The sequence below is a fragment of the Sinocyclocheilus rhinocerous genome, unplaced genomic scaffold (assembly GCF_001515625.1).
Source record: "Sinocyclocheilus rhinocerous isolate Xijiao unplaced genomic scaffold, SAMN03320098_v1.1 scaffold1806, whole genome shotgun sequence".
Classification (NCBI taxonomy): domain Eukaryota; kingdom Metazoa; phylum Chordata; class Actinopteri; order Cypriniformes; family Cyprinidae; genus Sinocyclocheilus; species Sinocyclocheilus rhinocerous.
In genome coordinates, this window is record NW_015658531.1 from 71,473 (window position 1) to 87,695 (window position 16,223).

The window sequence follows — 16,223 nt, forward strand, 5'->3', positions numbered from 1 at the left end:
TTATATACAAAAATATATATTTTACACTATAATACACTTATTGTTGTTTTAGCTCTTGATTATGAAAATTAATATGTAATTATATAAATACTGTATATTACTGTTGTAAATTACACTTGTTCTGTAAAATAAAAATTTGAATATTTGATAATTATAATTTATATATAATATAATATATAATATTCTCTAAAATGTATACTGTATAAAATATATATATTTTTTATAATTTCATATAATATTAAATATAATTTCATAAAAATGTTGGGAATTATGCAAACATGTAAATAAAGTGAACCAATACATTGCATTGCCAAAACGCACATACTTAATTAAATTGCAGCCTTTGATTTGATAATCGCACTTGGCTATTTTGCAATTTCAGTTTTATTTCGATTAATTGTGCACCCACATTTATTTATTTTAATTTGACATTTGGTTTAATTATAAGCTTTTCATCAACGTATGCACCCCGTTTGGGAATCCCTGTTGTAGACCTTATGTATGTTTCTCATTCTGTATTTGTGTGCTTTGACTATAGACTGCACCTCTGTGTTTGCAGTTGAAGTCCGGTGTGCCCATTATAGATTTGCCCTTCTGTGCTTGGTCCAATGGAAATTTGAGTCCAAACGTGCCGTTCTCTGGTGTTTCCATGGCTCAGATTTTCAGAGGCATTCCCTCATCCTCAGAGGGCAGTGGACACCTGAACGTCTATAAGAGCGATTCTTCAGAGTCTCCAGCAGAGAAACCCATCTCCACTCCCTCATTGATCATCGAGGTGCCCAAAAACCAGGATTACCCATCACCTCAACTTATTCCTGAAGGTAAGGCTGAGACAACATCATGAGAGTGCTAAGAGTTTTGTCTTTATTATTATTGTTATTTTTTTAGTACAGCCGTCCGATTCATTTCTTTGAATCGGTTCAGAGTTCTGATTCAAGGATTAATTTACATGAATATCTTCATGAGATGTTTAAAGACTCATTTTCGTGTGGCATTTTCATATTAAAAGTTTTAGGAAAAATATATGCAGGTGAATATTGTAAATATATCTGTATTATATATGTTTATGAAAGAAATCTCTTCTGCTCACCAAGGCTGCATTTATTTGACCAAATTCATAGTAAAAAGTGATATTGTGAAATATTGTTACAATTTACAGTTTTCTGTTACAATATATTTTAAAATGTAATTTATTGCTGTGATCAAAGCTGAATTTTCAGCATCATCACTCCAGTCTTCAGTGTCACATGATCCTTTAGAATTATTATTATTATTATTATGAAAACAGTTTTTGCTGCTTAATATTTTTGTGGAAACCTTGATATGTTTTTATTTTCTCGATTTTCTCGAGCGAAACTACTTTGTTTGGCCTTCCAAAAGAGGACGATATCCGCTTCGTCATGCCTGGAGCTGATCCGTGCTGGTCGCTGAGGAAATACATCAACTTCATGCTGTGGATCGCCGGATCGGCTTTCACCGTGGACGAAGCGGAGTCCAGCCCGGGGTCGTCACATGTGGTTGCCGCAAGCCGTTCTGAAGCCCGCCCGCCACTCACTCTAGCCTGCCGTGTGTGACGCTGTGTTTCGCTGTGAAAGCGAAACCACTTTGTTTGGCCTTCCAAAAGAGGACACGACTAGAAATCAGTGATTAAGTTGTATTTACAACACTGTTCCAGAACAGTACAACCCAAATATTCAGATGTGTGCAGCTCATTTTTTGAACCTTAAACCGCATAAACGCATTTCATTACACCACATACACAAAATAATGTTCTTTTTAGCAATATCATATGACCCCTTTAATGAATAGAAAGTTCAAAAGAACAGCATTTATTTGAAGTATAAATCTTCTGTAACATTATAAATGTCTTTACTGTCACTTGTGAATTTGTGAATTGTCAATTTAATGCATCCTTGCTGAATGGAAGTATACATTTTAAATTTCTGACTCCAAACTTGAATGGTAGTATATTATAAATTAATATATACTAGTGCTGTGTTCAAAATATCGATACGACGATGTATCGTCACAGAGATTTGAGTAATCATTTAATGTATGAGTTAATATTGTAATAATATAAAACTTTAATATAAAATGTTATATTTTATAGATATAAATCTAAAACGTGTGAAAATAAATAAAAAAGTTTACTAGATTTTACTGTACTTTATTACATTCAATATTTTAAATCTACTTTTTTATTCCAGTGACTGTTTGATTGAAATGATGGTTACTCCAATGGAAATCATCTCCATAATCTATTAAAAAATTAAAAATATGGAGATGTATATTTTCGAACCTGGCCTAACAAAGCTGTATTTTTGTGTTGTGTTTGTCTTGTAGAGATGTTGACTGGCTGGTGGAAGGTGACGGACGTCGAGGAGTTACGATCTATAGAGAAAGCGTGCCATTCCCGAGGGATCCGAGAGAAACAGCTGCAGAAACAGCTGCAGAAACACATGGACTACATCGGGCAGGTCTGCAGCAGGAACAGAGATGGTAGGTGCTCGTTGTGTCTCTGTTTGAAATACTTCGAGGGCAGTGCTCTTAGGCCCAATCCCAATTCTACCCCTTAGCCCTTCCCCTTTCCCCTACCCCTCCGTTTCGCGTGTTCACGTGAAGGGGTAGGGGTGTCTCAATTCTCTTTTGGTTGGAGGGGTAGGGGTAGGGGGAAGGGCCAGATAGCCCTTCAAACGAAGATTTTTCGGGACCACACTTCAAACGAACGGGTATGAATTATCTCAGCGTAAACCTGCTTCAGCGGCAACATGGCTGCCAGAGCGAACAAAAAGACACATAAATGTAAGCATTCTGCAGGTTAAGGTAGGAAATCTGGATTTTAATGAACATTATTATACATAATCAATCATCTTTTCTTGTCTGTGCCTACGAGAGCATTCGTGTTTTAGTTTAAATCTTTTTATTGATGCTTTTCAACAAGACAGATTTTTAAAAAAGTATATATATATAAAATATAATAATATAATAAATAATAAGTATATATATACATAAAATACACCAATAATTGAGACAATGCTGAGAAGGAAGAAAGAGAGAGGAAAAAAAGCTTTATGTATAGAATCACAACCAGCTGGGAGTAAAATAAAATACATGAAGTATCATAGAAAGGGTTGCCAAATACTATAACGGTTTTCTGCATCAACAAGCATTGTGAATGGGAGGGAAGGCTTTTTCCAGTTTATTAGTATAAGCCTTTTAGCAACATCAACATTAACATTAAGTCCAAATAATGCCACTAGAGGGCATGGTTTAAAATGAAAGAGAACAATATCAGAAATTGACATGAAAAAGCCCAAAAGTATGACATAGAGTTGCTGGAGCTTAAGTAAGATGAAGTAGGATCAAGATCCAGGTTAAGAGCGTTAATGTTTCAGCACTGCCTTTGATTTGAACTGCAGTGTTTAAAACAGTATGAAAGTTTTGTTTGTTTGTTTGACAGGGCTGGATGCATCCAGCGCCGCAGTCACAGAGTGAAGACCTGCTGTATTACGAGCACAAACCCGTCGTGCAAAACTGCAAAGACAAAAGCGACAGCGGCATCGTACGTCGAGCGAACAACCCTCTGGATATAGCAGTGACGCGTCTGGCGGAGCTGGAGAGGAACATCGAGCGAAGGTACCTGAAGAGCCCTTTAAGCAGCACCATTCAGATCAGACTGGATAACGTGGGAACGGTCTCAGTACCGGCCCCTGTGCCATCACCTGCTAGAGCTGATGGTGACGGGTAGGTCATCCAGATTCACACGCTCCTCAAGCCTGTCTGCCGCTCTTCACGCTTCACTTTGGCTGTGTGCATCTGTGGGTTTATGGCTGTGGTGCTTCTTTCCCATTTACACTGCAACCTTCACTTTTTGGCTTGTGAAGCATGAGCATGAGGCACTGTCTACATCTACAGTAACCACAGCCTCATTACATCCTGTCATCTGCCTTCCACAAGCAAGTGCTTCTTGAAGAGGCTGCCACAAAAAGGGTACTAAATAGAGCCTGAAATTCTTCTAAATAAATAAATAATAATAATAAACAATAATAATAATTCAATTGGAATAAATGTATTCAATGTAAATTATTTGTTGCTGATTTTTTATTATTATTAATTATTCATTAAAAAAATATTGATGATAATAATAATGTGATTTAATTAGAATAATTGAATACAGTTAAATATAACTGTTATTATTGTTGTTATTATTATTAGTTTACATTATCAATTAATTATTAATTGTTGATATTGTTAATAATAATAATAATGCTATTAGTAATTATAATATACTGTATAATTATGTATTTATTTTAACAAATGGTCAGAGATAAGAGGAGTGATATTTCTAGGTAAACTGAAAAATTACATAAGAGTTTACAAACTAACATCTAATAGTTCTAAAAAAAAAGAAGAAAAAAAAAAGAACAAAATAAATATTATTATTTATAATTACTCTAGAGGTCAGAGTTCTGAGTAATTATAATAAAAAGTATAATAATAATAATACTAACAAGGTTGCAAATTTAGCCTAAATAAAACCATCACTCAGTAGGGGATAGAAAGTTTTGTGACCAAATGTTAGTTTGTAGTTGCTGATCAAATTATATTTCCCATAGAATGTTATATAAATAATATTTGATAATATTGTATAACTTATTATTTAAATAATATTATATAAATTGTAATAAATAGAAGGGTTTATAGACCAACATCTAATAGTTCTCTCAACAACAACAACAACAAAAAATTTGAAAAAACAAATTGTGCCTCCTAATGCTATTTAAACAGTAATGTTGTACCCTATTTGTGGAAAGTGGCAAAACACTGTTGAATCTGATTGCTGTCTCTGTGCTCATTTAGTTTGTGCACTGTGGTTATTATCAACATGAATGTGGGCTATTGATCATGTCATGTTTTTACAGAAATATGGTAATATCCAGACTCCAAAATTAACATGCACCAAATCAGAATAAATCTGCCATTCACTTACAAATTTGTATGAACTTTTGGAAGATTCAAAAGAATCTGACCATCACTGATGCAAGAAAAAAATGCTAAATAATTGCATTGTCTTGAAGACAAATATACAGATTCATTTTTTTTTTTTTATTTAAGAAAAATTTGCAAATGCAAAATAGTTTCATGGCCAGTGAGAATGTTTATGACCTCTAGATGTACTAAATGCTCTCACAATTGGCAGAAGTGACAAAAAGTTAATTTTAGACCCTTGTTATATTTATTTATTATAACATTTTAAAAGTTTTATTTTATTATTAAATATTTTTGTTTTATTGCAGTTGTATATTTTTTATTTGATTTGATTTGAAAGAATCTGAACATCACTGATGCTAAATAAATGCATTGTTACAAGGACAAATATACATATTTTTTCCCGTTTTATTATTTTTAATTAATTAAAAGAAAAATACAAAACACAGTTTCATGGCCAGTAAGAAATATGTATGACCTGTAAATGTATGTTCTAAATGCTCTCAATTGGCAGGAGTGGCAAAAAGTACATTTTGGACCTTGGTCATATTGATTTATTATGAAATATTTATAATTTTATTATACAATACTATTTTATTATGAATTTTTAATTTTATTATAAAATATTTACATTTTATTATCTAGTATTTTGTTGAATCATAACATTTTATTTTATTCTAAATTGTATTTTATTTTTATTTATAAATTTTATTTTCCCCCCTGTGTGCAGTACTGTAATCTGTCTTGTCTGTGGCAGGGCTGAGGAAGATCTGGCTCCAGGACTGAGACAGTGGCGTAAAGCTCTCGGCGAGGTGCGCAGTGCCAGTCAGCTCTCTCTGTGTCTACAGCAGCTGCACAAGTCCATCGCCTGGGAGAAGTCCATCATGAAAGTGGTGAGTGCTGGGAGCCCACAGCTTGTGTAGTTTGATGGGAATTGATTTGCAGGGTTTTCAGGTTGAATGTGTGTATATAGTTCAGATCTGTGTGGTGGTTTATAGATCTTGGTTAGTTTCTTTGAAGTGAAGTGATCCAGATGTGTTTATGGCTCAGTACTGTCAGATCTGCTGTAAGGGAGACAACGAGGAGCTGCTGCTGCTGTGTGATGGATGTGATCGAGGCTGCCACACGTACTGCCATAAACCCAGGATCACCACCATACCAGACGGAGACTGGTTCTGCCCAGCCTGCATATCCCAGGTGGAGCACTTTAGTACTTCATTAACACTCTCCATCATGTCGTTCCAAACCTGAATGCTGTTGTTTTTTTTGTCATCATGGAATTTCAGAAGAATATTTTCACAAAATGTCAGTTCATATTGACCAAAAACACCATGAAAGTATAATAAAAGTAGTCCATGTGACTTGTGTGCTAATTTTTAAGTGTTCAACTGCTGTTGAACACAACACAAAAATCTTGAAATCTGACACAAGACATTGATATGTAATTTTCCTATGCAAGAACAATTATTATTATTATTACTACTACTACTACTACTACTACTACTACTTGGCACACTGACGACGACAACAACAACAATAATAATAATGATAATAATAAATTCAAGATGTTATTTAAACACTTTTTGATATATTTTTATAAATAAAATTAACAACAACAACAATAATATAACATCAACAATAATAGTAATAATAATAATAATATAAAAGCATGTAGTAGTATTATAATAAAATTATTTTTACTACATTTTTCATTACTTGTATTTACTAAAAATTTTACTACTACACTTATTATTATTTTTATAAATGATAAAATTATTATTATTATTATTACTACTACTACTACTACTTATTACTACTACTAGTACTACTACTTATGACAACCACAGTAATAATAATAAAATTCTAAATTTTATTGCTAAATTTATTAGTTATTTTTATAAATAATAAAATTATCAACAAAAAAATAATATAAAAACATAAATAATGAGTGTAATAAAATGTATACTTTATTATTTATTTACTTTATTTATTAACTTTATTATTATTATTAGGTCAGAGTTTTAAATAATAATAAACATTATAATATTATAATAATTCTTTTTGCCACATTATTACTTTTATTTACTACAAATTTTACTACATTTATCATTATTTTTTATAAATCATAAAATTATTATTATTATTATTGAAGTCAAGAGTTTTGAGTGGTGGTAATAATATTCAAAATTATTACTGCACTTATTATTTATTGCTTTTATAAATAATGAAACTTAGAATTATAATAATTATAATGTTTACAGTATTTGTTTTTGTTTACTATTTTAGTTTTGTATTAGGACCAACTATTGGGAAATCACTGGGGAATTTGGCTTAACAATTAGCAATAGTTAACAATTTAAAACCATAAATATTTTATTCCTTCCCAGTCCTTCCATCTGAATTCAATTCCCAAGCACACATGCATCCCTAAATATACTTAAATGTGTAAATACATAATGCTGCTGAATGAACATCTTAGCTGCAGTAGTCTGTTGTTCATGAAGACATCAGAGTCTTTGGCCTGTGTTTGGAGATTTAGTTTCCTCACTAAAGCGTTTGTCTCTGTGTAGGCGAGCAGTCAGTCCCTGAAGACCAAGCAGGCCTTGAACCGCTCAAGCGGAGGCCTGAAGAAACCTGCTGAGGCCAAGCGGCACAAGAAACCGTCTGTGGCTGGAGACTCAGAGGAGAATTTGAGCAGCGCCAACAGCACGCCCAGAAAAGTGTCAAAGGACATGAAAAAGAGGAAGACAGAGGACAGTCCTTCCACTAACCCGGCAAAGCAGGAGAGTCCCAAAACATCCAGAGACCACAGTAAAGACCTGACCTTGTGCAGGTACTGTACCAGAGCCGCAAACCTTGTGAATGCGCTTTACTTCAGTCTGCGTGTGAATCAGCGGTCACTGATCGGTCTTTTTCAGAATACTCTTGGCTGAGCTGGAAAGCCATCAGGACGCCGGGCCGTTTCTGACACCCGTCAACCCCAAATCTGTCCCGGGATACCGCAAGATCATCAAGAAGCCCATGGACTTCTCTACTATCAGAGACAAACTCACCAACAGCCAGTGCGTATCACTAGTTAACTAGTCATTATTAACTAGTTATTTACAGTTATTAGTAGGGCTGGTCACTACAATATTTAAGCCTTTTCGGTGATATGTTTATTGATCATGATCATTTTTATTTTATATTTATTGATGATGATGATAATTTTTATTTTATTTTAGTTTTTAACAAAACATTGTAGTCAAGTAGATTGAGACTAGTCATTTATTTAAAACACAATTTTTTTCATATTTTTTTTATTATTGTTTTATATTTTATTCACTATTATTATATTTATTTTTATTTTATTTTATTTTACTTTTTTGTTTTATAGTAGACCATAATTTTAACCAAACAGTCATTATAGTCAAGTAGATTAAGTAATTTATTAAAAAACTATATTTTTACACTTTTGGTGATTATATTTATTATTTTTATTTTATTTTATTTTAACATTCATTCGAGTCAAGTAGATTAGTAATTTATTAAAAAACACAACATTTTCATGCTTTTGATAATATATTAATTGATGATGATAATAATAATAGTTAGTTTTAATAATATTATTTATTTATTTACTTTTCTTTTATTTTCAGTGGAATGATCATTTTAACCAAACAGTAGTTTTTTTGTATCCATTTTTTTTCCCCTGTTTTTATCAATATTTTGCACTACATAACCAAAATTTATATGCACCAGTATAATACATAGCTGGTGAATCTCACTATTTGCCATCAAAATTATAGTGAATGTTTAATTCAATACCCAGTGTGTGTGTGTGTGTGTGTGTGTGTGTGTGTTGTGTTTGCTTTTGACTTTTCTCATCGCAGGTACTTGAATCTTGAGACTTTCATCATTGACGTGAACCTGGTGTTCGATAACTGTGAGAAATTCAACGAGGATAATTCAGACATCGGCCGAGCGGGACACGAGATGAGACGCTTTTTCCAGAGGAGATGGACCGAGCTGTTGAGGCAGAACTCGCTGAAACCGGTTCAGATGATGGAGAGTCATTTACACACCATTCACGCCACACACTCAAACAAATCAAGTACAGGGACACAACTGTGAGAACATCAATGCTTTCAAAAATATCTTGTGAATATGTTGTTTTTTTTTTTTTTTTAAATAAACGTTAATATTATAGTCAATGTACTGTATTTAATTTGTCTTTAATTATTTATGACTAAAAAGGTCTTCACTTTCTATGGAAAAAGAGGCAAAATTGCTTTAAAAATCTAAATGAATGTGTTTTCTTGATCAGATATGAAAAAATAACGTGTTTACAAAATTCTGAGCTCCTAGAGAACAGAAGATCCATTATGGTTACATTATAAAGCTGCATTTATGTAAATGTGTATGTTTTTAATCACAAACTCCAAAACAGGCCATCGTGACATATGACTATTAATGTTTAATATCGGTTCTGAATATTGTATTCTGTGCACACAAGACTCCAGCATCGTTTATGACTTTTTAATAGTTGTATCTTGTCATGTGTTTTAATACGGCACTTTCTGAAAACAGCAGTGCCTTCAGAAATCCTCCGTTTTTACAACTTCTCCAACCTCAATCAATCTATTCCGATGCAGGAGCATTCATCCAGTGTTTGCTGGATTTTTTACATCATCATTGCTATCGCTCATATACAATGCAACAATAAAACGGATGAAAAAACCCTCCAAACCGTATCTAGAAATCAGAATTTTCTTCTATTTTTTTTTTATTTTGCAACTGCCTAGCAAACACTCTTGCGTTGTGACGGCAAATTTTGCGCGTGCAAAAGTGCTGTTGAGATAAAGAAATCTAGTTTACGTGATAATTAATGTAATGAACTGCAGTGATTTTTATGGTACTAAAGTCAGAATACTTGAATTCTCCTGTGTGAAGATATTGCAATGGAGGTGTAGCGTTCTGTTTTGTAGGAGTTTTATTTTTCTCTAGTTTGTGTCGAATATTTAATAAAATGTTTTCAAGCAGCCTGGTTGTGTTTATACTGTTGATGCTGTGTTTTATTCATGAGATGATCTTATTTGTACCCGTTTTAATGACTTCTTACTGTATTTCTGTCTGTCTGTCTCTTCTTCTCGAATCTACTCCTGCAACAGAATCATGATGAGTCTCTCCATTGGTTCATTCAGTGGTTATTTATTCTTGTGTCCATTTTTATATTTGATTTTACTTTCATTTATTTAAAAACAATATTTTTTTATTATTATTTCAATTTATCCATTCATTGTAGTCAAGTAGATTATGACTGCTTATTTATTAAAAAACACAATATTTTCAGCCTTTTAGTGATACATTTATTGATAATACTACTACTAATAATAATAATTATTATTATTATTAATTATATACAATTTTATCCTGTCATTGTAGTCGAGTAGATTGACTAAAAACAATATTTTCAGCATTTTAGTGATATACTTATTGATAATAATAATATTTTAATTTTTTTTCCCAATTTTATTTAATCCAACTGTTTTATTTTATTCAATTTTATCCAAACAGTAAGTGTAGTCAAGTAGATTATGACTAGTCTTTTATTTAAAATAATATAATAACAATATTTCCAGCCTTTTGGTGATGTATTTATTAATAACGATGATAATAATAATATTTTTTATTTTATTTTATCCAATTTTATTTTATCCAAAAAGTTATTGTAGTCAAGTAGATTGACTAGTCATTTATTAAAAACACAATATTTTTAGCCTTTTAGTGATATACTTATTGATAATAATAATAATATTTTATTTTATCCAATTTTATTTTAATTTCAATTGTATCCAAACAGTCATTGTAGTAGATTATGACTAGTCATTTATTTAAAATAATATTATAACAATATTTCCAGCCTTTTGGTGATGTATTTATTAATAACGATTATAATAATAATAATTTTTATTTTTTTATATTGTTTTTAAGTTGTTTTGTTATTTTATTTTGTTATTTATTTTATTTTATGTTGATCCATGCGACAGAAATCTGAGTCTCTCATTGGTTGACCTGCGTCTCTGTTTGTGCAGGTGTTGCGTAAAGCTCAGATAACCTCAGGGACGTTTATGAGTGGATACTACAGTAAATTATCACGTATCCCAGACAACAGACTCGGTCATGTGACGTTCCTGCACTGTATCACAGCCGGAGTGTTTGGAAGGGAGATTCACAGAGGCCTGAGCTTCAGGAATCATTCTCTGTGTATGTTTGCTTAATTTATATAATCTGTACAATCTCTGTTTTATGTAGGTTATTGTGTTAAAGTTGTGCATTTCCAGATATTGATTTACTAAATGTATTTTCAGGGTTTTAGGAACAATCTTCATGTGAATCTTCTGCCATCAGGTGAGTCTTTCCTGAACCTTTTGAACGTGTAATTGACATTTTTATGTATCTATATAAAAGGGTTTATCAGATTTGTGGAAATATGCTCTGAACACAAAATATTAATAATGATCTGGTTATTCACACAAACAGATAGCTAGTTATTGCTCAATGAGGGATTTACAGGTAGTTTACATGAAGAGGTCAATGTGAAGTTCATGTTCATATTAAACGTGTGTAAACACCACATTCATTAATCAAATCCATTGATAATACAAAGGGATGTTTATGCTGCAGTTATCCTGCCCGGACTACGATACTTTGTTAAAACACAAGATGATGGAAAGTACTATTGAGGCCAAAAAATAAAAAAATAAAAAAAATATATATATATATATATATATATATTAAAATTATATGTATTTATATATTATATACTTTAATATTGTCAGCATTTTATCCAATATGTTAAGACATATAATGATGGGAACATGGAAAAAGAACAACATGCGCTCAAACAGAAAGGATTTAAATTGTTTAAAATAATTTTTAAATCTTTTTTTTATTTTAATTATATATTATATATTTATTGGATATTAAATCTATATTAAAATACACTAGTCAACATTTGAAGTGTTTCATCAAAGTTGTCCTAAAACCAAAATGCGTTCTTGTCTTAGGACAACTTGTGTAAACACCACATTCATTAATCAAATCCATTGATAATACAAAGGGATGTTTATGCTGCAGTTATCCTGCCCGGACTACGATACTTTGTTAAAACACAAGATGATGGAAAGTAATATTGAGGCCACAGGGGAAAAAAACGTAATTATCGATTAACTTTCGCAAGAAAACATGTTTTGTTCGTGAGGAATGAATGAATAAATTGTCAAATTTTCCCATTATAAAAAAGTTGTGTATAAAATAGCTAGACTATATAAAAATTAAACTTTTATTTCAAATATTATTATTAATTATATATGATATACTATTAAATATACTATTATATATTAATATACTATTAAAATACTTATTGTCAGTTTAACATTTTATATAATATTAAGACAATAATGGGGACATTAAAAAAAGAACAAATTACACTAATTAAAAGGATTTAAATAATTTTTAAATTTTATTAGAATTTTAAATATATTAACATGTTTTTAAATGAATACTATTTATTTTAAATATATTACAGAAATATATGTTTTAATATCGTCATCAGACACATTTTACCCAATATGTCAAGACATGTAGCGTTATGTCGCAGGTGTTTAATATGTGTTTCCTCTCACAGATGATCATCATGGCATCCCAGTTTTTTAAAAAAAAGGTCGCATTAATGTTGAGACATAATAACATTACAAGCCTATATGGAGGGCCAAATTACTCAAAATTAGATCATTCAATAAATGCTGAAATATATAAGTCGTTAAATGCATAATTAAATAACTAAATGCATAACAATGTATGTAATACATCCTTAATTTATTTATTTATGCATAAATTTTTTTGACTTTTTAACAATTTTTAACAATTAATAATTATTAATACATTTTTATTGATTTAGTTTTAGTTGGGGCCCTGAAAATAATCCCTAGATTTTCTTTTCTTTTTCTTTCTCTTTTTTTTTCTTTTCTTTTCTTATTTATGTATTTGTTTGTTTATTTTTAATTACGTTTTATTACACCTACATTCTTTTTTAACAAAATTACACTTATGTGTCGAGTATAATTGTCTTTTCATGAATACAAAATATACAGAGGTCCATCAAGTGTTTGATGAGGGTTTGTTTGCTGTGTACTGTGTGTGTGTCACCTGTAGATGTGCTAAAGTCAGTGAGGGCAGCGTCCCGGCCTGCTGTTTCTCCCCGTGTGGACAGATGGGTGAACTTCATCTCTGGACGCTGAGTGTGAAGACTTTACACACGCAGAGAGAAGCTCATGATCTGGGAGTCAACTGCTGCCACTTCTGCCCTCAGATGAGCATCGGTAACAGTCCATATATAGAACTCTTCTGCTGCAGATGATTATTAGTACTGCCTCTGCTGGAGACTGATGGGATTTACCTGCAGCGATGTGGGAAAGCCTGATGTTTTTCTATGAACATGAAGTCTGGTCCATATTGCAGCTTAATCTGGCCACAAAAACGCCAGTTTAGACAGAAAAACACCTTCTAACGGACATTAAAATAAAGCAAACTCATTTTTTGTTTGCTATTATTATGCTCTTTTTGAAATTAGAATTTTTCCATTATGGTGGAACAGTCTGCAGTCAAAACAATAAAGCCTATTTTTAGGCCTAAATGTAAGATTTTTTGAATTGCTTATAAAATGTCCATCCATTTGATTTTTAATATTAGTTTTAAAAAATATTTTGTTTCCGTTTAGCTATTTGTGTGTCAAGTTAAACTAAAAGAAAATGAGAAACGAAGTCTTGACAATTAGCTGAAAAAAGGTTATTTTTTTTATTTTCTTTTATTTCAGTTTATGTTTATTTTAATTCGAGTAACACATTTTTAAATGGTTTAGTATTAGTTTTAATTTTAGTTTTAGCTAAGTATAATTACTCTGCAAATAATCCCATTTTATTTCTTAATTTGTTTTATTTTATTTTACACCTAGGGATTATTTTGAATTACATATAAAATGTCCATCCATTTGGATTACACAGTTTTAACATAACAAAGGTAATAATCTGAATGTCAGACATATTTGTCAGTCATATGTAATTGAAACAGTGTAACACTTTCTATGAAGCCCGTATTTATAATATATTATAAGGTATTATAATGAATGCATAATGCATTATATATAAAAAACGTTATTATATAATGTATCATCTCTTGAATATTCATAAGAACAGTTTTAATGTATTATAACATTTACTTATTTGTGGTTATAGCTTTTGATGATTTATAACACAATAAACATGTTGCATCCAACTAAACTATAATGGATTATTTTTCTCATAGTGTATTGTGTTATACGTATAAAGTAACATAATGTTACTTGTGTTACTTTACTTAAAGCAGACAAAGACCACTTATAAGTAATAATAATAATATTTTTTCTCAAACAGCCATAAAATCAGATATCAGATCAGATGAATGTGTAACATGACACATTTGCTTTGAACTATTTTTATTGTAAAATCAGTTTATGTTGAAGGTATCCTTTAGACAGCTGTTGATAAGTAACTACATGCAACTACGTCAGTCTTTTCAATCTTCCTGTCTACAGCTTTTACTGTTGTTGTTTTTATATAAATAATACGCCAGAACTAACAAATATTGATAAACTCAAAATTTCAAAATTCAACCTGAATTTGAGCAAAAATATGAAACTTCTTGGCCTGTGCTTGTGTTTTTCACTCCCCCATGTTTGCTTTCGGATCAATAAAAGTGAATGGAGCTCAAAATCCAGTCTGGACGCTCTTTAAGTGGCCAAAATAAGCTGCAAACGTGCTGATAAACAACAGTCTGGCTAAACAAAACTGAATTTAATGAGACGGGTAATGCTTTTGACTTTTTTTGACAAAACAGTATTTCTGTTCATGACCATCTGCTCAGGATCAGTTTATGGCAGGAAATTATTAGAGTTGTTTATAAGTTTAATTATATTCATATTTGTTGTGAGGTTAAATTACAGGAGTGAATATACTGTAATTATCTTTACAGGGAACTCAAACATCATGATAACCTTGATTAGTCATGCTCTGCTGTGTGTGTGTGTGTGTATGTGTTTTCTCAGATGGCCAGACAGTCAAGTTTCGATTGGCCTCTGGTGGGCAGGATAACAGACTGAGAATATGGATTATTTCCCAGCATGCAACAGCAGGTACTCGCGCTCTCTGTCTCTATCACTGCACCCGGCATTCAATCTCAAAAAAAGTTTAAACTGAGGGAATCAACGGCTGAAAGTATTCTCCAGCAGAACTGACTGAACACACTGAGATTTTACAAACATTGCACTGAAATTGGATCAGAAGTGAAGCCAACATTAGGTCTAAACTGAAATATTGCATTAAAGAAAAAGTAAGAAAATTAATCACAGGATGAAAAAAAAAAAAAGGTAACTTTTTGCAACGTCTCATCTCACAATTTGGACTTTTTGCCTTGCAACTCTGATTTTATATATCACAATTTGTTTTTTTCCCCTCGAAAACAGAAAATCAGAATTGCGAAATATAAACTCATAATTCTGACTTTCTTTTCTGCAATTCTGAGTTAATATCTTGCAATTCAGGCTTTTTGTTTCCAACACAGAATAAAAATTTAAAAAAGGGTAAATGCAGCTTTTTATTTCATGATTACAAATTTTTTTTAAGCAATTGCGAGTTTATATCTTGCAATTCTGAAAGAAAAAAGTCAGAATTTTGAGATAAAAAGTTGCAAATACTTATTTATTTAGTTACCCCGTAGTGGAAACGAGCTTCCATAGAAAATAGTACCTGTCATTGTGGAAAGGGGCAAAAAGTAATCAAAGTCACAGTTTAGACTGAATCGTTTCCAAATTCTGTGTCATTTTACTGTTCAGACTGCATATGACTTCATGCATGTGAGTGGAATATGCCAAAGATCGTACTGTCTGTCTAAACTAAGCGTTTGAACAGTTTTGACACCAGTCAGTTTACAAACATCACCTGTTCATATTTGACAACTTTCATAATAGAAAGGTTATATGACCCACAGTAATATCCATACTGTAGATGCAAAGTTCTCCACTTTTTTTTTCTGTCAAATTGCTATGTTTTGAATTGAACAATATAGGCCATCTTTTAACTTTTATCTATCTATCTATCTATCTATCTATCTATCTATCTATCACAATTTGCTAAATTATGTACTTTAACCCCCCCCCC

At 31.5% G+C, this 16,223-nt stretch overlaps 1 protein-coding gene across 1 annotated transcript in view; it reads left to right on the forward strand.

Annotated features, from left to right (window-relative positions):
• The window catches only part of LOC107722693 (bromodomain adjacent to zinc finger domain protein 2B-like), a 35,340-nt gene extending 25,321 nt beyond the window's left edge, over positions 1-10,019 (forward strand). The window contains exons 25-33 of the mRNA XM_016531164.1: positions 560-821; positions 2,344-2,503; positions 2,808-2,823; positions 3,461-3,744; positions 5,747-5,882; positions 6,040-6,186; positions 7,560-7,822; positions 7,908-8,051; positions 8,862-10,019. Coding sequence (XP_016386650.1) covers positions 560-821; positions 2,344-2,503; positions 2,808-2,823; positions 3,461-3,744; positions 5,747-5,882; positions 6,040-6,186; positions 7,560-7,822; positions 7,908-8,051; positions 8,862-9,102 — 1,653 coding nt within the window. The 3' untranslated portion in view covers positions 9,103-10,019. The remainder of the gene's footprint in view (positions 1-559; positions 822-2,343; positions 2,504-2,807; positions 2,824-3,460; positions 3,745-5,746; positions 5,883-6,039; positions 6,187-7,559; positions 7,823-7,907; positions 8,052-8,861) is intronic.
• Positions 10,020-16,223: the final 6,204 nt, after the last annotated feature.